The following is a 21,111-nucleotide window of genomic DNA, read 5'->3' as shown; positions in this document are numbered from 1 at the left end:
ATTAATCTGCTAATGAAGTCTTTCTACGCTGTGATCCTGAGAACTAATGAACCCTTCTGACTTCCATGCTGGCTGTCAGTCGCTTCTGACGGCAAGGCGGGGTGCATGGCCCCTTTGGGGACGTGTAGGAGCTCCCCAACATCCCGGCCAGGGGGACTAACAGAGGAATCGGGGGGGCCGAATGCTGCGAGGCCGGAGCCGGGGAGTGGCTGCACTGGTGTGTGGAGACCCAGGCCGGGGGCGGGGGGGGGAGGGGGAGACTCCGAAGCACCAGAGTCCTGACTGGCTTCATCCCGAGTGGGTCCAGAGCCCTGTTCCTGTGGGACCCCGTCACACCCAGCTCTAACCCAGCAGCTGTGGCTCCTGTCCCATATGGCTGGCCTAGCTCCCTGCTCCGGGCATTGTGACCTGGTGTGCAGCTTCACGGGGACCACTGGGTTTGGCCTGGTCACTCCTCCATCATGATGGAGGGGCTGCCAGACCAAACCCGAGGGTGCTGTGACCCCACATGCGAGGTTGCAATACCACTTGGTTTTGGGATCCTCTCAAATGGGGGGCTTGGAGCAAGCTGCCTCTTTTGCCCCCCCTCTAGCTGTCCCTGCTAATATACCAGAAGTTATTTAAAGGCAGCAAGATGAATGTACATTCAGTAAAGGAGAGCAGCATCTTAAGAACAGATGTGGACCTGAAACACAAGTGTCTGGTGCAGGATCCAAACTTTCCAGGTGTTTGGGAGGCGTCTGGAGCCAGACCAGGGGTGTTGTTTCATCCACTATAGAAATAGGAGCTAACCTGGAAGACCAGACCCAGATCATAAAGTGCAGGGGCGTTTGCATGTTGTGTTTTGGTTCTGGACACTCTATTTTATAGTGATAGGATAAAAATGTATGGGTCCAACATGTTAATTCAACAACAATGCTGGTGTGGGTCAACCTGCTACAATAAAGCACAAAACCACCTGAAACGCAAACCAAAGCCTTTTTTTTTTTTTTTTTTTTTGGTTTGAATAAGTTCTGTTGGCTGCTTTTCATTCACAAATGTATCTGGGTTCTAGGAGATGACAAATTCCAGGAGAGAGGCTTTCAGCACCGTAATTCCAGCACAGCAGGAAATAACAGAAATCTCCTGGGAGAGCCTATTTCCATGAGATTTTCTGCCCAGTTTCGGGTAGGTTGGCTAAGCTTCCAAACATGTATTATGTATTTCAGTAGCATGTAGAGAAATCCCTTGTGCTAGGTGCTGTGCAGACACACAGCAAGAGACAGTCTCTGTCCTGAAGAGTTTACACTCTAAACAGACAAGACAGACAAATGGTGGGAGGGGAAAACAGAGGCACAGAAAGGCAAAGTGACCTAACTCAAGGTCACAGAGTAGAACCAGGACTAGAATAATCTATGTTTCCTGACTCCCAAGACCACTGCCCTCACCTCTTATCCTGGGTACTTTTGACCTCAGACTCCAGGCTTTTTGGTCGCCCCTCACTAATTAACAAGGGACCTGGTGGGTTGTTAAACCAGACACCCACGTGGTTTGTGTGCTTGTGAGGAATGAAGTGGCCAATATTAAGAGCCTGGTGTAATAATCAGTGATTCAGGGGCAGAGGAGGCAGAGGCTGGTAGCTGGAATGCCACGACCAAATGCTCTACGGTTTTAGAGGAATGTTGGATCCAGAACTAACCGTTGCTGCAACGATCGAGGTGCTAAAAGAGAACTCCAGGAAGATAAGGCCATTGCAGAGAAGCTAAATGAATTCTATGCATCAGTCTTCAATGCAGGGGATGTGAGGGAGATTCCCACACCTGCGCTATTATTTTTACGTGATGAATGTGAGGGTTTGTCCCAGACTGGGGTGTCAGTAGAGGAGGTTTTGGAACATATTGATAAATTAAACAATAATAAGTCACCGGGACCACATGGCATTCTACCAAAAACTTCTGAAGGAACTAAAATATGAAATTGCAGAACTACTAAGTGTGGTGTATAATTACCATTTAAATCAGCTTCTGTACCAGATGACTGGTGAATAGCTAATATGACACCAATTTTTTAAACAGGCTCCAGAGGCGATCCTGGCAATTAGAGGCCAGTAAACCTAACTTCAGTACCAGGCAAATTGGTTCAACTCTAGTAAAGAACAGAATTACTAGATGCATAAATGACATCATTTGGTGGGGAAGAGTCAACAAGGCTTTTGTAAAAGGAAATCATGTCTCACCAATCTACTAGAATTCTTTAAGGGGCCAACTCAACATGTAGACAAGAGTGATCCAGTGGATATAATGGACTTGCACTTTCAGAAAATCTTTGACAAGATTCCTCACCAAAGTCTCTTAGGCAAAGTAAGCGGTCATGGGCTAAAAGGGAAGGTCCTCTCATGGATCAGTAACTGGTTAAAAGACAGGAAATGAAAGGTAGGAATAAATAGTCAGTTTTCAGAATGGAGAGAGGTAAATAATGGTGTCCCTCAGGGATCTGTATTGGGACCAGTGCTGTTCAACATATTGCCAAATGATCTGGAAAAAGGGGTAACCAATGAGGTGGCAAAATTTGCAGATGATACAAAACTATTCAAGATAGTTAAGTCCATAGAAGACTGCAAAAAAGTACAAAGCGATCTCACAAAACTGGGTGACTGGGCAACAAAAAGGCAGATCAATGTTGATAAATGCAAAGTAATGCACATTGGAAAACATAACTATACATATAAAATGATGGGGTCTAAAATAGCTGCCACCACTCAAGAAAGAGATCTTGGCATCATCACAGATAGTTCTCTGAATAAATCCACTCGATGTGCAGCGACAGTCAAAAAAGCTAACAGAATGTTAAGAACCATTAGGAAAAGGATAGATAATAAAACAGAAAATATCATAATGTCTTTATATAAATCCATGCTATGCTCACACCCTGAATACTGTGTGCAGTTCTAGCTCCCCATCTCAAAAAAGATATATTAGAATTGGAAAAGGTACAGAGAAGGAACAAAAATGATTGGGATATAGAACAGCATCCATATGAGGAGAGATTAAAAAGACTGGGACTTTTCATCTTGGAGAAGAGATGACTAAGGGGGGATATGACAGAGGCCTATGAAATCATGACTGGTGTGGAGAAAGTGAATAACAAACTGTTATTTATCCCATCATATAACATAAGAACCAGAGGTCACCCAATGAAATTAATAGACAGCAGGTTTAAAATGAACAAAAAGTATTTCTTCACACAGTGCAGTCAACCTGCGGAACTCACTTCCAGGGGATGTTGTGAAGTCCAAAACAGTAACAGGGTTCAAAAAAGAATTAGATAAGTTCACAGAGGATAGGTTATCTGTCAAGATGACCAGGGATGAATCACTCAATATTTGCCCTGTTCTGTTCATTCCCTCTGAAGCATCTCGCATTGGCCACTGTCGAAAGACAGAATACTGGTTTAGATGGACCACTGGTCTGACCCCATGTGGTCACTCTTAGGTTCTTCTTATATTCTTATGTGGACCTCTCTCTCTCTCTAAGGGGCTGAAAGTGAACACCTAGACATCTGGGGAGATCCAGTTCCAGGGCAGAACTTTGAGACTTGAGCCTATTCCTGGTTGTTATGCAATTGGCCTCTGGCTTGGACTATTTGGGGTGATGCAGGAAACACAAAGTATACACATAGCCAGGTACTATAAAGAGAATGGATCCAATTGTCCCTGGACTTTACAACCCTGAATTTCTATAGAGGTGCACAACAGAGCAGACTATGGGCCAGTATCTGGAGATACATGTGTAAAGCAGCTTACAGAGGACACTGAACTATGCAGAGAGGAAGGATAGTCTTCTGGTTAAGCCACTGGACTAGGACTCAGTACTGATTCCCAGCTGTGACACTGGGCAAGTTGTTTAATTCAGTGGTTTAGTTCTTCATCTGTATAATAATACTCATGTCTTTTTACATTGTAAAGCTCTTTGGGAGAAGGGCCTGTGTTAGTATAGGTCTGTACAGTACCAGACATAATCAGCCCCCTCTGGGCATTATTGCAAATGTAGGACTGGAAGGAGCCTTGAGAGATCATCTAGTCTAGTCCCCTGCACTGAGGCAGGACTAAGTATTATGATATGTGTTTGTCTAACCTGTTCTTAAAAACCTCCAATGACAGAAATTCCACAATCTCCTTAGGTAATTTGTTCCAGTGCTTAACTACCCTGACAGTTAGGAGGTTTTTCCTAAAGTCTAACTTAAATTGTCCTTACTACAATTTAAAACCATTACTTCTTGCCCTGTCCTCCCTGGATAAGAAGAACAATGTATCACCCTCCTCTTTACAATAACCTTTTATGTACTTGAAGACTGTTATCATGTCCCCCCTAATTCTTCTCTTCTCCAGTCAATATATGTTTCTTCCAATAGGTTCATCCAAGGGTGTTATATATAAAACGGTCAAGTACATAGTCATCTTGGAGCACCTAAGGGTAAATGGGTGAAGGAATCCCAATCCAGGTCCCAACACTGGATTGATCAGCCAATCTCAGTCATTTCTTTGTAATGCCCATTTTATAAAGGCAAAACAAGGCTCACCCCATAGCTTGCTCCATCACAATCTGAATGGCAGGACTTAACATCTATTAGAGTGCCTAGTCACAATGGAAATGTATTTACAACCACAAACCTATAGTAAATTACCTTAACAGCTGCCAACTGTTGCTGTAATGGCCAAAATATTGTCGTAAATTACCAGGCGACCATACAAATACATTCATCGCTAGTCTACAGTGTTCTAGTCACTGCCACACAGAATCAGGGCAGCAGCAGATTTACTTGTATGATGCAGATAAATTGAGGCTTCCACAGCCTCTAGCAAAACATACGCACAGCGCAGCACGTTAAATCTCAGCCTGGCCCCTCCACTGACATGCTCCATGTAGCAGCAGCATTATAGTGAACACACACGGGTGCCAGTTGCTCTGCGTTCCCCCTCCTTTCCCATGTGTGATTGACTTTCCAGTCATCAGATTTTCCTGTTTGGCAGCCAGACTGAAATCTTTAAACATGCACAAGGCCAAATTAATTCCTGGCATTACCCCCTCAGTGAAGTTACACGAGGGGTGAATTTGGCTCATAAAACTAACTCTTCCCAATACAGGACTGCAGGATGGATCATTATTCCAGGACAGACATTAGCAGGACTGGATGAAGGTTGGGCCGATGGCTAAAGCAATAAAAGAGATTTGAAGAAATCTGGGGTTCAATTCCTGGCTCTGCTATAAACTTCCCGGGCAATTCACTCAATCTCCCTAAGCCTCAGTTCACCATCTGTAAAATGGGGATAATAAGCTGTTACCCACCGCGGAAGCGCTCTTTGAAAGGAATGGGGCGGGTCAGAGGTATCGTTCCAGGTTTTCTGCAGATGGCACTGCTTCAGTTTATGCTTGGTTCACATTTCTGAAGTTGTCTCTACAACCATAAGTGCTAGAAACATAATACTTTCTTTCAATGAGAGGTCGGTTTCTGGATCACCATCCTGCAGCAAGGGGGTGAATTCCACAGCTGGAGAACCGTGGACTACACGAGGCCCTGATAATGACTACCTAACCCATGTTGCAAGGGTAAATTTGGTAATATTTACACAATGCTACAATGACAGGAGTACCTAGGCAGAAAGATGAATATTAATGACACTTGTAGCTGGAGAAGGACAGAGAGAAACAGTAAAAAATCCAGTCTTTCCTGTGGAGCTTTGTATACAGGGATGGGGGGAGGGGAAACAGACGCACAAGACCATTTACAGGACATAAAAAATGAAGCAAAGGGAGATGCTAAGGTCACTCAATCAATGCATTTAAAAGACGTGATATCATTGGACTTTTTTTTTAAACAGACAACCCCTGAGATCACCAGAGAAAGGCTGAAGGATGACTAGGGAGAGAAAAATGCAGCAGTATTAAATAGTGACTAGGTGTGCACATTAAACAACAGAGTTCTATCACACAGGGATAGGAACTCTGGCCGCTCCTCTGCTGGTGTAGATCCATCAACTTCAGCACAACTTCACTGATTCACAGAGGCTGAGGAATGAGCCCTAAACCCTTATGTTAGAGATGGGCTCAAGCCGCAAGATATGGATCTATGTTTCAGACATGCCAACGTCGGAGGGAGTTCACATCCAGGTCGTGAGGTTGGAACCTTCTGTACTTTAAATAACCATAGAAAAAATGAGTTTCCATCTGGGCACCCATGTCTGTCTCAGCAGTGGAATAGACGCTACAAATAAAACGAAGTCCTTGCCTTGGAGGAGTTTATTGGCAACATGATGAGAGATCACACTGCAAGGGGAGGGTAAGAAGGGACAACAGAATAAAGGGAGAGCATTAGGACGTCAGCATTAGATTATTATTTAAGTGCTGAACAGGTTTTTGCCCTGCATAGTAGCTTGCATGCAAAGGGGACAATCTTGCAACACATGCATGCAAGGCGTTACTTTCCTGTGGGTACATATGGAGAGGTAAGGGAGAAAGGAGGGGTATGGAAAAGGGAGAAATGCCTAATTTCTAGCTGCCAAGTCAGGACAGTTATTCTCTGGTGGATTCTGGAATCCAGCCTGATCAGGGCATCCCAATCAGGAGCTTCATTTCTCTTTGCTAAATAAATACTTGCTAAGGATGAAAAGACAGCGTTATCATCAGGCAATGGGGCAATCTTTCCCAGACAGGGTATTAGAATGGAACGAGACTTAGCCAAGGAGCCGACTTGCTCCACAGGGAAAGAGGGGTTAGAAACACGCTGGCGTTTAGTCCTTGGTTTCCCCATTCCCATGCTCTCCCAGCACACACAGGGTGGATTAGACGGTAAGAGGCAAACGTCTGACATAAAGGTCAGTAATGCAGGTCATGCTGGCAAAGCTCTGGATGGTGATCAGCGCACCCTGCTCAGATAAAGTAATCAGTTATTTCATTTAGTGTTTTGTTATATAAATACACACCCCCCTTGGGAAGGGGGGAGAGGAAAAAAAACACAAAAAAGCCCCTCCTTTGCCTTTTGGCTCCTCCCCCTCCCTGCACTCTGACCAAAGGCAGAATCCAGTCAAAACAATGAAGGTTTGGAATCAGGAGTCAATGCTGTCCTAACGTAAAGTACGTAGGTTTCCCTTTCCAGGAAAGTTCCTGCAAGGGGGTAGACCCATTTCCCAACTTCACTGGACAGTTTACTCTTATCCCCATGAGCAGGGACAGAAAGGGCCAGTTCAGATACGATGCATGGAGAAAATCAGGTCTCTGGTAAGAAGTTTATGACTTCAGCAGCATTGATGGATGCAACCCTGGCACCACCATCCTTGGCTGTGAGTTTGTCACTGCTGATTACTTCCATGGGACCTCCAGAGAGGTACTTTAGGAAGCACTCCATAACAGACAGGGCTTTTTCTTCTGAGGCAGTGTTGGACCAATGTCTTGGCAGGCTACTGAGATGCCTTTTGGGCTAGATGTAAACCTGAGATCCTGGTCACGTGTGGCCATTAAAGATCCCATGGTTAGAGCTGGTCAGAGAATGGATTTCATCCCATTCTCACCTCCACCCTGCCTCCCTCACAGAAAATTTCAGCTTTTCAGTAAAAAAAAGAAAAATCCCCCCCCGCCCCCCCAAAAAAAAAAAAAAAAAAGTTTTGGCTGAAACCTGAAAATGTAAATTAAGAAATGCAGCCATGATGCCTCATGGGATTTGTAGTCTGGGTGACTCATACCCCTTATTCTTTTCTGTGGGATAGGCTACCTGGCTGAACTACTACTTTTTCTTGGTCTCCCTTCTTGTTGAGTGCACCATGGGAGATGTAGTGTGGCTGGGAACCCAGACCCTAGAGGAGAATGGGGGCATGCAGCCTCCAAACTATGACTCCCATGAGACAGTGTGACAGCATTTCTGAATCAGCATTTTTTGGTTTATCGAGAAAAGTCAAAATTTTCCTATGAAAATAGACACTTTCTGTGAAAAATGTCCTTTATCCAAAAACCCAATTTTCTGTAGACAATTTTCTGACCAGCCATACATATAGTATTGTTTGTGTGAGTAAAGGGGAGTTAAACTCTGGTGGTCTGTTTGAGTAGGAGTAGGTCTGTTGCTGTTGGGTAGGAGTTGGTGGTGGTACACCAAGGAGGAGATGGAATGTCTAAACTTCCCAGTCATTGAACATGAAGCGTGTCAAACCTGCTTATCTCTCTCAGCCTCCAGGAGAGACTGTTCCCGCAGTGAGTGGGAGTTCTGGAGGCATACAAAAATGCAAGGAACAGACGTCACAGCCTTCTATTACCAGGGCTAAGTCTCTAGGGACTCCAATTCTGGGTGGTGGGGAATCAGCCAAATCCCATGAGGAGTTGAGGGTGCTCATCCCCTCACAGGATCAGGCCCCTGAATGGTCCCACGTTAGCTTTCTTAACTAACGTGAGTTTAAAAGGGCTATGGATGAAGCATGACTGAAATCTACCCCCTGAGGAAGGAAGAAGGAAGGAAGGAAGGATGGATGTCACATGAGCTGAATGAAAATATTCCATACATCTTTACAAGTTAGCCATGAACTATATGACATTACAAGTGGCCCCATAAACATCCTATTTATAACATTTCTTTTTTAAAAAGTGTTTTCATCCTGCCTCCCTCACCTCTCCTGGCTGACTGTGGCACAGGACAAATGCATCATCTAACTACTAGCTGGGTTCTACTTTCCACATGTCCAGACTTCAAAATATGGTAGCAAGTCAGCAGTCACGCAGGACTTTATGGTTGCCACTATGCTGCACATTGCAGCCACTCAGAACTCCGTGGTGGCAACAGGGATCAAAACCAGCTTTTCCTGATCCAAAAGCACACGACCAGATCACTTCAGTAAAAGGAAACTCGCTGCTAGCAGTACAGAAGCTATGATCCATACCTGAGCAGTTCTGATTCCGTCCAGTAGAGGGCAGTGGTTTACACTCAGCTGTTACCTCCTTGTATTTACCATAGTGTTGTAGGTCTTCAAAACACTCTACAGAAATGTTTATTTTTAGGGTTGGGTTCATCGCTCATGCTAGGTCATGTTCATAACTGACAATAGATTAATCATCTTCTGTTAGAGTCATCGTGAGTGAAACCGGCTTTTTTTCCAATATGACAAATGGATACATATACAACAGAAGCCACATAGTGAAGTCTCTTTTTTTATACCAAAGAACGGAATGAGACTGCAGCTGCAAACAACGTTCTCTACATTCAGCTCCATCTTCAAATCCCACTGCTACTGCAAATCCAGCCCCAGACCCTCACACATCAGGCCTTATTTGCACCAGCTGGCTGCACTGAACGTTTCTTGATTCTCAGCCAACATATTTTCTACGTCTGATGCACATGGGCTTGAGCCTGCAAACCTTCACGCAAGCTGACTTCACGGGGACTACTCATATGAGCAAAAATTCATAACTGGCCCCCGTCATTCCGTGTGATACACATGGGCTGCACCCATCCAGAGCCCCATTGACTTCACAGAGGTCTCCACATTGACATAAGAACATAGCAATTACCAGATTGGATCAGACACATGGTCCAAGAAACTCCCACAGTAGGCAAAAGGTCACATCCTGTTAGTGACAGATGTGGGGTTAAACCCCCAAGACATGAATGTTTATCTCTTTTTGATCAGTTATTCCAGCTCTGGATATTCTTTTTCTCCATATACCATGTCTAAACCTCCTCTGAATCTTGCTAGGTTTTTGGCCCCTGCTTTATCCTGTGGCAGTGAATTTCACAAACTAGTTTACACAGTGTGCAAAAAAGGGTTTTCTTTTATCAGCTTTGAATTTGCCACCTTTCAATTTCATTGAATGCCGCTTTGTTCTTGCATAATGAGACCAGGAGTTCCTGATCTACCTTCTCTAGACCATTCATTAATTTATGTACTTTCATCATTTCTCCTTTCTAAGGAAAACCATCCCAATCCTTTCAATCTCTCTTCACAGGAAAGTTTTCCCATGCTCCTAATTTTCCTTGTCCCCTTCTCCAAAAATCTGTTGTTGGGGTCCACCCACGCATACGACACTGCAGGATAAGGTTCTGATGGCACGGAGCCTTTCTTCCAATAAATAACATGTTCTGCACAGCTGTGCACGCTGTCTGTGCTAGACAAATAACCTCCAGGGCCTGATCCAAAGGCCATTGGAATCAATGCGAGCCCTTCCATTGACTTTGATGACTTTAGATCATGTCCTGAACATCACCACACCACACACATTTGAGGTGTAAGCAGGGTTGTCTTTCACCGCTAGGCAACGCCAGTTGATTCCAAAGTCTACACTGCAACCACATACACCTGTGTTCAAAGTCAGCCCTAGTATTTCACTGTTTGTGCATGTCCCCCCCCACTTCCAGCTGTAGCAAGGAGCACTGCAAAGTGCTCTGCCTGGGTCCATAGGCTCTAGGGTCCCTGCTGGAGCCAGAGGAAGGGGACCACTGATCTCCTGTCTCCCTGGCTGCAGAAGGGAACCACTGCCTAGGGATCCAAGTGGAGCGCATAGTTTTCCTGCTGCAGCCAGGGGGATGGGAGATCCTCCTCACTGAACTCCTTCCCTGTAGCTGCAGTGGGAGAGGAGGGGGGCTGCTGACAGAGGCTGGTAGCCCTTCAGGGTTGTAAAAATTATATTTGTAGCCCTCGAGCCAAAAGGTTGGGAACCCCTGCAGGAGGGCCTAGAGACCAACCTAGAAGAGGGCTGTATTGTGCAGGGCACTGAAAAGCACAGAGAAGTAGACAGCCCCTGCCCTAACAATCTCACACTCTAAATAATGGCTGCCTTGAATTTTTGGGGGCCCAAGTTGAGACACCATAAAGGGGCCTCATTTTCAGAGGGAGTCTTTTTCCAAAGAATCACCAGATGCTTCTGAAAGTTTTGGCCAGGGAGCCTTAAGTTGGGCAGCCATTGTTTACATTTTAGTTCTGGTTTATAGCCCGGCAATATTGGACTTTAAAGCCAGGACAATTTCATTTGTAGCAAACCTACCAGTGGCCCAGGAGTGAATCTTCCCATCCTGGACCTTAGGTGGGAGTAATTTTGGGTGAGAAATTCCACATTTTGGACAGAGAAATTCATTTCTAGGTGCTAGTTTAATAAAAACAAACCACCACCAGACTGGCACAGATTCCCTGGTGTTCCCAGGTTCTCCAGTGAAATATCACACCAGCTGAATACCTGAAGAAAGTTGATAAATATAAAAAAGATCAGCTCTAGAAACAAAATCCCCCATGGATTGCTACCCACAGAGAAACAGGCATCCATGTCCAACCTAGACTGCAAGATGTGCATTACACAGTTCCTGCTTAAAGGGCATGTCTTTTCCATTTAGCCTCAGAAAATGCAGCTGAAAGGTAACATATATCTGCTAGCTATGGAGAGAGTCTTCGACAAGAGAAAGATTGTAAGATCTCTGGGGCTGTCTTTTAACTTGGTGCTGTCCCAGTACAAATGGATAATATGATCTATGGCCTGCGTCATGCAGGAGTCAGACTGGGTGATCTCATGGTCCTTCATGGACTTAAATTATTATTATTAATTAGTTTTAAAGAGCTATTCCTCCCTCTACACCTACCCACTTAATTGTAAGTGGAAGGGAAGAAAGGGGCCATTACACCAATGACCACTTCTGTATGGTTTTGCCGGCTTCTGCCCATTGGCAGACAGGCTACTTTTCACAACAACGGGGCCTCTAATTTCATTTTGTAGCAAGATGATCAGAGTTATTTATCATGCTCTCCAGACCGAGTCCTGCTCAGATTTAATAAATAAATAAGAGAGAGCAATCATGCACATCCCTTTTATGCAAATAAAGAGATCTGGAACATTTTACATCAATCTTTTCAGGGCGCCTCTGACTCAAAAAGCTTTCGCATAAATGCATCCAGCCCCAGTGCAATATTAACATCATGGTGACAAAGGTGTTTTGGAAACAAGATGATTTCCAATGCTGACAAGCCATCAGCTGGGATGGGAGGCTGTAAAGTCAGTCCCCAAAAATGCTCTCCGCCTATTTTAATTCTGCTGTATTGTCAGCATTGCTGCTGTCTAGAAAAAGTTGTTGTAAATGTTATTGATTTATTTAGACACTGATATGCAATGGAAGAAGAACAGAGTGTTTCTTTCACAAATCTATTTTTATTAATGTAATAAGAAGCTAGGGGAAGCGTGGTCTAGTTTATAGAGCACTGGACTGCAAGTCAGGAGATCTGGGCAGTATTTCCAGTTCTGTCATTGATCTGTTGGGTAACCTTGAGCATGAAGGTCATTGCATCTGTTTGTGTGTCTATTTCCCCTCCTAGTCCGTCTTGTCTATTCAAACGAGCTCTTTGGGGCGGGGACTGCCTCTTACTATCCATTCGTACATCACCTAGCACAATGGGGCTGGGACTTCTAGGTGCTACAATAAGACAAATAATGGTATATTTACAGTGGTGCCCATGATGTGCTAGGGACTTTCTGAACATTCATGGATGATCCCTGCTCTGCGATGCTTATAAACTGAGGACAAACAGAGGTTATGGGAAGCGGAACATAAGGGACAGTTTATATACAAGCCAGCTACCCGCATTGTATGCACCATGCAGGAGAGGGTCTTTGAGAGGGACGGAAATATGAGCAGGTCGGAGTCTGACAGATGAGTCCAGGGAGATGGCAGCATGAATCCTTGTGGGGGAGGGGGAACATGTGGAAGAAGGCACAGATGTGGCCCAGTGGTTGGGACCAGCCTAAAACTTGGGGGACCTGGGTTCAATTCCCTATTTTGCCACAGACTTCCTGTGTGATCTTTGACGAGTCATTTAGTCTCTCTGTGCCTCAGTTTCCCATCTATAAAAAGGGGGTAATAGCACTGCCCTATATCCCAGGGGCGTTGTGAGGATAAATCCACTGAAGATTGTGAGGTTCTCAGACTCCATGGTAACGGGGCCAGAGAAATACCATTGAGAGGTAAACTGTGCAAGGAGCTGACAGACAGGTGGACACAGAGGTGAAGGGATGGGTGGCCAAGCAAAGCTTACAGGTTGATGGGACTTCATTTATAAACACTACTGAGATCAGCAAGGGCTGCAGAACGGGTGCTTAGTTTGCAGCTTCGTATGAGGAAATAACAACAGCCTGTGTTTATATGATGCCTCTCCACCAAGTGATATGCTAGGTGTGTCACACGACACAGCAATTAAAATCCCATAAAATTACAAAGCCAAATCCTGGTGCTGTGTAATATCCACTAACATGTTCTAAAGGCTTGTTTTAACCCCTTCTCATCTGAACTCTTTGGGAAAGGGAGTATATGCTATGGCTGGGGCAGGAGGGATGAGGTGGACTGGGTGGGTATCCATGATGGCCAGAGGCGCAGTTAGAAGGAGGCGTGTCCAGTGTCAGGGTAATTGTAGAAAAGAAGAGCCGTGTGGTCTAGTACATGAAACAGGGAACTAGGAGTTGGATTCCTGGATTCCAGGGCCAGGAGGGACCATTGTGATCATCTAGTCTGACCTCAGGCCATAGAACTTCCCCAAAATAATTCCTAGAACAGATCTTTTAAGAAAGACATCCAGTATTGATTTAAAATTTGTCAGTGATGGAGAATCTGTTATGACACTTGGTAAATTGTTGCAATGCTTAATTACTCTCATTGTTAAACATGTTTGCCTTATTTCCAGTCTGAATTTGTCTAGCTTCAACTTCCAGCCATTGGCTTGTGTTATATCTTTCTCTGCTATATTGAAGAACCCACTATTTACTATTTGCTCCCGATGTAGGTACTTATAGGCTGTAATCCAGTCACCCCTTAACCTTGTTTTTGTTAAGATAAATGGCTTGAGTTCTTTGAGTCTATCACCATAAGGAATGTTCCTTCTCTGAACTCTTTCCAATTTTCCAATATCCCTCTAAGAACTACAGCTGTGCAAATAATAGCTTTTTCAGATCTCTGGCAATTCCAAAAAAATAAAACTAAATCATTTCAGGTCAAACAAAATGTTTCATTTTGAAACAATCAAAATATTTCATTTCCAGTTTTGATCATTTAAAAACGTTTTAAAAAGAAAATTAAAAGGAAACAACATTTATAGCAAACTAAAAAAAAAAAAAAATCAAAATGATCAAAAATTACTTAATCTGTATTTTTTGCTCAAAAAACAAAAAAGTTTTGCCCAAACATATTTCACCCAGCTCTGGTTTGGACTCAGTTCCACCACTGCTGCAGTGTGCGTCTTTGGGAAAGCCACTATACCTCTCTGTGCCTCAATTCTGCCCATCTGTAAAGTGGGGAGAATGATGCTTATCCACTTTTATAAAGTGCTTTGAGATCTCTGGATGCAATGGCAATATTGATTATTTTTATTAAAGGGGGATTTAAATGACCAGTGGGACTTCAGATAGGAAGGATGGTCTTGTGTTTAAGACACAGCAGACGGCTGGCACTCAGGAGATCCAAGTTTAAGTCCCTGCTTTGCTACAGATTATCCTATGTGATCTTGGACCAGTCAATTAATCTCACTGTGCCTCAGGGGGCAATAATGCTTCCTTTGTCTTGTATCTATCTTGTCAATTAGATTGTAAACTCTCCAAAGCGGGGACTGCCTCTCACTGTGTGTTTCTACAGCACCTTGCACTATGGGCCCCCAATCCCGACAGCCCCACCTGCACTGGTAATACAAATAAATAATTTGTAATATTTGCTCTGCATTTAAATCCCTTATATGTGTTTTGGTCCAATAAACAGCATTACATCACCCACTGCATCTGACATGTGCTTGTGAAAGCCCATGCTTCAAAATCACTTCTGGTCTCTTCCAAAGAAAATTTAATCCAGCTTCCTGTTATACTTTCCTTAAGTGCTGTTTGTCTTTCTTAAGTTCAACGTATGTTTTGCCATTATCAATCTTTTATGTCCACAGTGGACTTTGCCAGGGACATGGGCCAGTCCTGATGTCATGATGCAGGCTTGACAGAGAGAGAAAAATTCTTTCAAGCAACCTTCCCAAAGCCAGAGCATGAGGCAAGTACATATTGTTGAGAAAATATACATCCTGGTCTCCAAGGATGGGGAGTTATGGATGTAAATTCCGGTGAAACAAAATAAGACTATAACCCAAGAGGTCCCTACCCAGTCAAATATTATGGCTGGCTATAAAAAAGGGCTTGGTATTTTTATGACCAATAAGTAGAAGAAGAAGGGAGCAGAAAAGCCAGTTGTAGTGCATTATCTTGTCCGGCCGGTTTGGGGATCACATCTCCATAAAGCATTGCACCATTGGTGTGGTGCAGCACAGACACGATCCAGGACTGCTGGTGGAGGAGTTGTGCTTGCTGACCTGCTAGGCCTTTTCAGCGCTAACGGAGGATTATAAAGGTATGTTCCTCCTTCCTCTGGAACATCAAGTGCTGGCTGCTGCTGGAAGCACTTGATGGGCCAGAGTTCTGATCCCAACCCTATGTTCATAAGGGAGAATTTGGATACAGCAGAGCAAATTCACAGCTGACGTAGGAGGATGAAACTCAATCAGTGTCAATGGTGTTGGACCCTCTTACACCAAGGGTGAATTTGGCCAACAATATCTGTGGTGCCCTACATGGAGCCTGAGGACACCATACATGTGTTCAGTTAAATGGCCACCAAGGTCATGCACTGGCAGGACTCCACTGAGGTCTATCACTGGTGCCTTTGCTATTTCCCCCGATGCAGACTATGAAATCTAACACTCTCTCATTGCATGGCCAGCCATGAAGGCTCCAGGCCCTGAAAAGATGTGTATTTTGCCAGATGCCCATTTCATAGTGTTGATCTGCACTGGGGATAGGGCAGGTTTCTCTCCTAGTGCATAGCTCTATGCAAGCAGGTGCCTTCCCCAACCTATTCTGAAACACAATCCAAAACTGCAGAGTCAAAACTCACCTCCTTCCTTAAAATAAGACCAAGTTCAGCTCAAGAGCTGCTCCTCAGTTTCTTACCTCAGTGCTGCTCAGCCCACACCCTAGATCTTCTCTTCAGGGAGCCACTCCCACCTCTCTTACATCCAGGTGAAATGAATGAGCCACCTGCCTCAGTGAATCAACAGACCTCACTTAACCTTTTCCTAGCAGGTAAACCTGCCAGCCTGTTACATTCCCATTAGCCCCATGTGCTTGCATCAGGAAGGAAGACCAGGTCCTTTTGTTATTGGAGATCTGGTGAGACTCTATGCCCCTGGTGCATAGAGGTGACCAATGATGCAGTTTACCTGCTGAAGGTCTGATTCTCTCCCATTTACACCAGTGCAAGTCCACTCAAATGAACAGAGTTACACTGGTGCAAGGCCAGTGACAGGGGAGATTCACGCCCCGTACTTCTGTTTAAAACAGACAGCTCAGCCAACCAGCATAGATATTAACACCGCAGTCTGAAGATATACAGGGTGGAGTGCAGTGGTTTGGTTACAGGATAAGAGACAGTTTACTCCCAGAATTACACAGCAACACAGTAACTTTAGGAGTGGCTAAGTGCTCTTCTATAATTGCATACTGTATCTTCACTCCCTCTGACCTGAAATTGTTAGGATTCTTACCATTACTGAGATTACAATAGTATCGATTCCAGCTGAGATCAGATCCCCATTGTGCTAGGCGCTGTATAAACACATAGTAAGGCACAGTCCCTCCCCAAAGAGCTAAGAGCCTAAATAGGCAAGACAGACAAAGGTTGGGAGACAGTAACTATAATGTCTGATTCTGATCTTTGTATAGCATCTTTGGTGCAAAGGGATCTCAAAACCCTTTACAAAGACATGTCACACAAAGGATCAAATTCCCCGCTACTGAAAAGCAGCGGCCTCTCGAGTGAAACGGAGCAGCTTCTGGACAATGCACAGCATGAATGTACCATGCTATCAAGTGGATATGAAGAGGCATATCATTACCCAGCGGAATCTGGAGGCAGGTCATGAAACCGTACAAGGTGAAATTTGACTAGGTCTCTGGGTTTAACACCCGCCCACTCTTCCCAAGAGTACCACAGCATCTAGAGAGATCCTAAATGCACTTGAGCAACTCACCACTACCTGGATACCCATGCAAGGGACGTGCTTCTAGGGTTTTTTTAATCACGTTGGACAATACAAATACAATAAAATTATGGAACATTTTCTTGTGTCAGTACAGTCAAGTCCTGAACGAGCCAAATCCCAGTTAACAGCAGCTCGTGGTCACAGAGGTCCCCCTGGGGTCTGAATTCAGAGCATAAGCTATGGCAGTAATAGAGGGAGCGATGCAGGTGTTTACCTTGGATTCTTCACCACACGCACACTCTCCTACATACATAATGATGATACTAAGTGCTGATTTAGTGCCTTCCATGTGAAGGCCTCGAGCCCACATGATTGGATGACACCTTTCAGCCCACTTGTCAAGTAGGTGTGGTAAATGTCATCACCACCATTTCACCAGGCTGGAAAACTGAGGCATAAAAAAAGCTAAGGCAAACATTTTCCAAAACAACCATTACCTTTTGGACACTCAGCTGGAAACACAGAGGCGCACACCCACAAATGTATTGAGGCACCAACACCAATTCATTTCAATGAAAGTCAGGCACTGAAAGCCTTTGAGAATCTGGGCCTGAAGGTCTGGATTTCAATGGGAGCTGTGAGTGCTCAGGACTCCTGAAAATCAGGCCCCAAACATTTCAAGATGGGCACCCAAAAGTAAATACCTTAAAAAACAACCACCCACCAGTGGCCACTTTTGGCAACTCTGGAAAGTGACTCTGCATAACACTGGGCAAGCCAATGTGAGAGACAGAACTAGAATCCAAGTCTAACTTCCAGTCTTGGGAACATGGTATCTATCCCCTTGAGTTACATTTGTTTATAGCTTCTTCCTTCTTCACAGCCCATCTTGAAAACATTGAGTAGTGTTGCTGTGCGCTGTTAAAAGCTATGGCATTTCACCCCAGAGGTGGCTGCATTTCCAGGAAGGGTGAGGTGTTTTCTAAAATATAGGTGGTTTGCAAAGTGCTCTGAGATCTAGCTGGATGAAAGGCGACAAATCTTTATCGCACAAATCTTTATCGTTAACCTCCAGCATTTCACACACTCGTGCACAGCATTTAGAAGATTTATTCAGCTCTTTGAGGACAGCTGGATATTCACAGGGCTAAGTGAGTGCTCTTTCAATGGACAACTAATGACATTTGAGGGTTAAAGCCACTGGTGACTCAGTGTAGGCAATGAGTTTATTTTTGTAGGAGGACAATGTTTTGCTCCATTAACCTAAAGGCAGACGCCATTGCTCAGTACACAAAATGAATCTGCCCATCTACCAGAAAGCCTAAATAAATACATTGGTGTTTTAAGGGTTTGGGGTTTTTTTTTAAAAAAAGTCTAATGTAAAACAATCCAATTGTTTAGATACATTGAGATCATGTAACATGCCGAGTGGTTAGAGAATGAGACTGGAATCAGGGACATTGGATTTGTTCAGTGGCTTTGGGCAAATCACATTGTCTCTAGAGGGTGCTGACATACTGCAGTGACAGGCATGGTACAGGAACCTAATAGATCTAATCTCAGTCCCAGCATAAGCAGATATAGCATCGATGAAATCTATGGAGCTGCACCCATTTATTGCTGGACTAATCCAACGGACACTTATTTTGTCACTAGAATCAGCAGATCTTACTCTGAATTCACCCAGGGAGCAGGTCTGCCGAGTCAGAAGATAGCAGCTTCACACAGCCACTTTTCAGAGCCATGCGATGACACGCTGTATGTAACACTAGCGCCGTACAGAGAGATCAGACGCAGAAAGCAATGGGATTCATTTTAATAAACCCAGAACGTGACATAGCTGCTGTTCAGACTCTTTACGACTTACAGGAACCGTTTGATCTCAACGACTAATGACAGCACTTCGATAGCCCTTTATGTCTTCAAAGCAACTGGCGAATGTTAAATAATTAACGCTAATGACAAGGTGGGGGCTTAGGAAATAAAACCAGATCTACCAAGATATAATATTGCTGCACTTCAGGGCAAAGGTGTTCAGAGCCTTTCTTAAAAAGAAAGATAAGAGCGAGTTTAAAGGATGCCGCTCCTTGCACAGATGCAGGAGTGAACGGTAACCAAGAGATAGGGCATGTCTACATTGCCAAGAACAGGTGTGCTCTTAACTCGGGTTAAAATAGGAGTGAAGACATGGCAACTCCCAACTCCAGGCTGCTCTGTTAGCTGTAACTGGAGCTGCTAACTCAAGCAGCCTTGTCTTGACTGCTCTTTAACCCAAGTTAGCTAGCGTGCCTTAGCTAACCTGAGTCAAGAACATTTTTTTTCTGTGTAGACAACACACATGTGGAAAAGGAAACGGTGAACATTGGGAGAAGAAAGTTAAACTGGACTCAATACTTAGTCCTGCCATAAATGCAGGGGACTGGACTAGAGGTGACCTCTCGAAGTCCCTTCCAGGCCTATGATCCACTGTGAAGTATCTAAGCTAACCCTGGCTCCTTTGGCCGGTCTGTTCCTTTCCCATGGCTGCTTCCTCACCAAGGGATAAATCCCAGCCTCCCTAAGACTACGAAGGATGGAAGTGTAATCCTCTCATCCTTCAGTCCTCAGTCGCAGTGGGGGACTCGAGATGGGTGAATCTCTGATAATGCTTGAATCCACCTGGCGGGAAGTAGCCTAGCTGGCCACTTGGAGCAGGCACTTGCAGAGTGTATAGTCTGTGAGGACATTGGGATGCCGAAATATCTTTGAGAATCTGGGCCCAAGAAACATTTCTCCTTGGGCCAGAGGCAGCACCTTCACTGGGGGGATGGAAGAGGGGGTTGATTTGAGTCTCTGTAGCCAGTCAGGACATCCTGCTGGACAAGGTAATGCCGGCAGCACATGGTGCGGGCCAAGTTCTCCGCCAGCCGAATTCCACAGACTTCCCTGGGTAGCCCCCAGCAGAGAATTGGGCTTTGTCCATCACTAACGAAGGGGATGCCAGGATCCCGTCGCAGGGTCTGGAGCCAGGCAGCTGTGCTCTGCCGTGTGTGGGGTGGGGAAGGGGAGGGGTCCGTCCCCCGGCCCCAAGAAGAGGCGGGAAGCACCAAGGGATCCGCACCCGCGGTGCTTCTCTGGCCGCCGCGCCCCCTGCCCCCGCTGCGGCGTTCCCAGCCCGCGGCTACGGAGCCGCCTTTGCCCGGGACTCCCGCAGGCGCGGCCCCGGGTTCCTCCGGCAGGTGCGCCGCCGGTGGCGGGGAGGGGAAGGCGCCTGGGGGCTCGGGGCTCCTCACCTGCCGGGCGCCGGCGGGGCGGGGCGGGCCAGCAGCCGTGGAGCCCGGGTTCCGTCCCGCCCGCCCGGCCGCGCTCCCACTGGCTGCCGCCGGGGCAAGGGGCATCTCGGCGCCGGGGCTGCGGGACTCGCGGCGGGGGCCGCGCCCTGCTCCGGGCTGAGCCTCCGATCCGGCGGCGGGGCGAGGTTCAGCCCCCGGCTGGCACCCCCAGCCCAGCCCGGCCCCGCTCCGGCCGCCCCCAGCCCATCCCGTCCCGTGCCGTGCCGTGCCGTGCCCGGCCGCCGGGGCTACTCACGTATCGTCTCAGCTTCTTCTCCGGGGGCGACTTGCGCAGCCAGCCGGCGCACACCACTTCCCCGCCGCTCATCCCGGGCCGCCCCGCCGGCTCCCCGCGGCGCCGGCCGCATGCAGGCGGGCGGGAGCCCGAGCCAGTCCTCCGCCCGGCGAGCCCCCCACGCCCCGGCCGGCCGGGGCCAGGGGCTGCGCGGCTCAGCCCGAGCCTGCCTTCGCCCGGCGGGCAGCCGCAGCGCCTCCGCCCCAGCCTCGCTCGCTCCACGGCCCCCGGGACCCGCCGCCTCTCGTCCTAGCCAGCCACCCGCGGAGCCTGGGGCCGGCCGCCGGCAGCTCCCCTCGGCGGGCGGGCAGGGCAGACGCACCCGTGCGAAGCCCAGCTGTTCAGCGCTGAGAACCGACCCAGCGGCCAGACACCGCCCCCCGCTCCACACACACCACGCCTCTCCCTCCTTCCCTCCCTCCCTGCGAGCCCGGCCGTGCGAGGGACCGGACTGGCTGGCTCGTCACTTCAGCGAGGGGATGCTCAGCCCAGACGCAGCTGGAGTTCACTCCCCA

At 46.4% G+C, this 21,111-nt stretch overlaps 1 protein-coding gene across 1 annotated transcript in view; it reads right to left on the bottom strand.

The window, feature by feature from the left end:
• Positions 1–20,905, bottom strand: part of GAB2 (GRB2 associated binding protein 2) — a 168,817-nt gene extending 147,912 nt beyond the window's left edge. Inside the window, exon 1 of the mRNA XM_067533335.1 lies at positions 20,558–20,905. Coding sequence (XP_067389436.1) covers positions 20,558–20,629 — 72 coding nt within the window. The 5' untranslated portion in view covers positions 20,630–20,905. The remainder of the gene's footprint in view (positions 1–20,557) is intronic.
• Positions 20,906–21,111: the final 206 nt, after the last annotated feature.

This window comes from Emydura macquarii, unplaced genomic scaffold, assembly GCF_026122565.2.
Source record: "Emydura macquarii macquarii isolate MOO-44397 ecotype Brisbane River unplaced genomic scaffold, CSIRO-AGI_Emac_v2 contig_3328, whole genome shotgun sequence".
In the NCBI taxonomy this organism is placed as follows: domain Eukaryota; kingdom Metazoa; phylum Chordata; order Testudines; family Chelidae; genus Emydura; species Emydura macquarii.
Note: the sequence above shows the minus strand (reverse complement) of the source record. Positions and strands in the feature narration are given on the sequence as shown.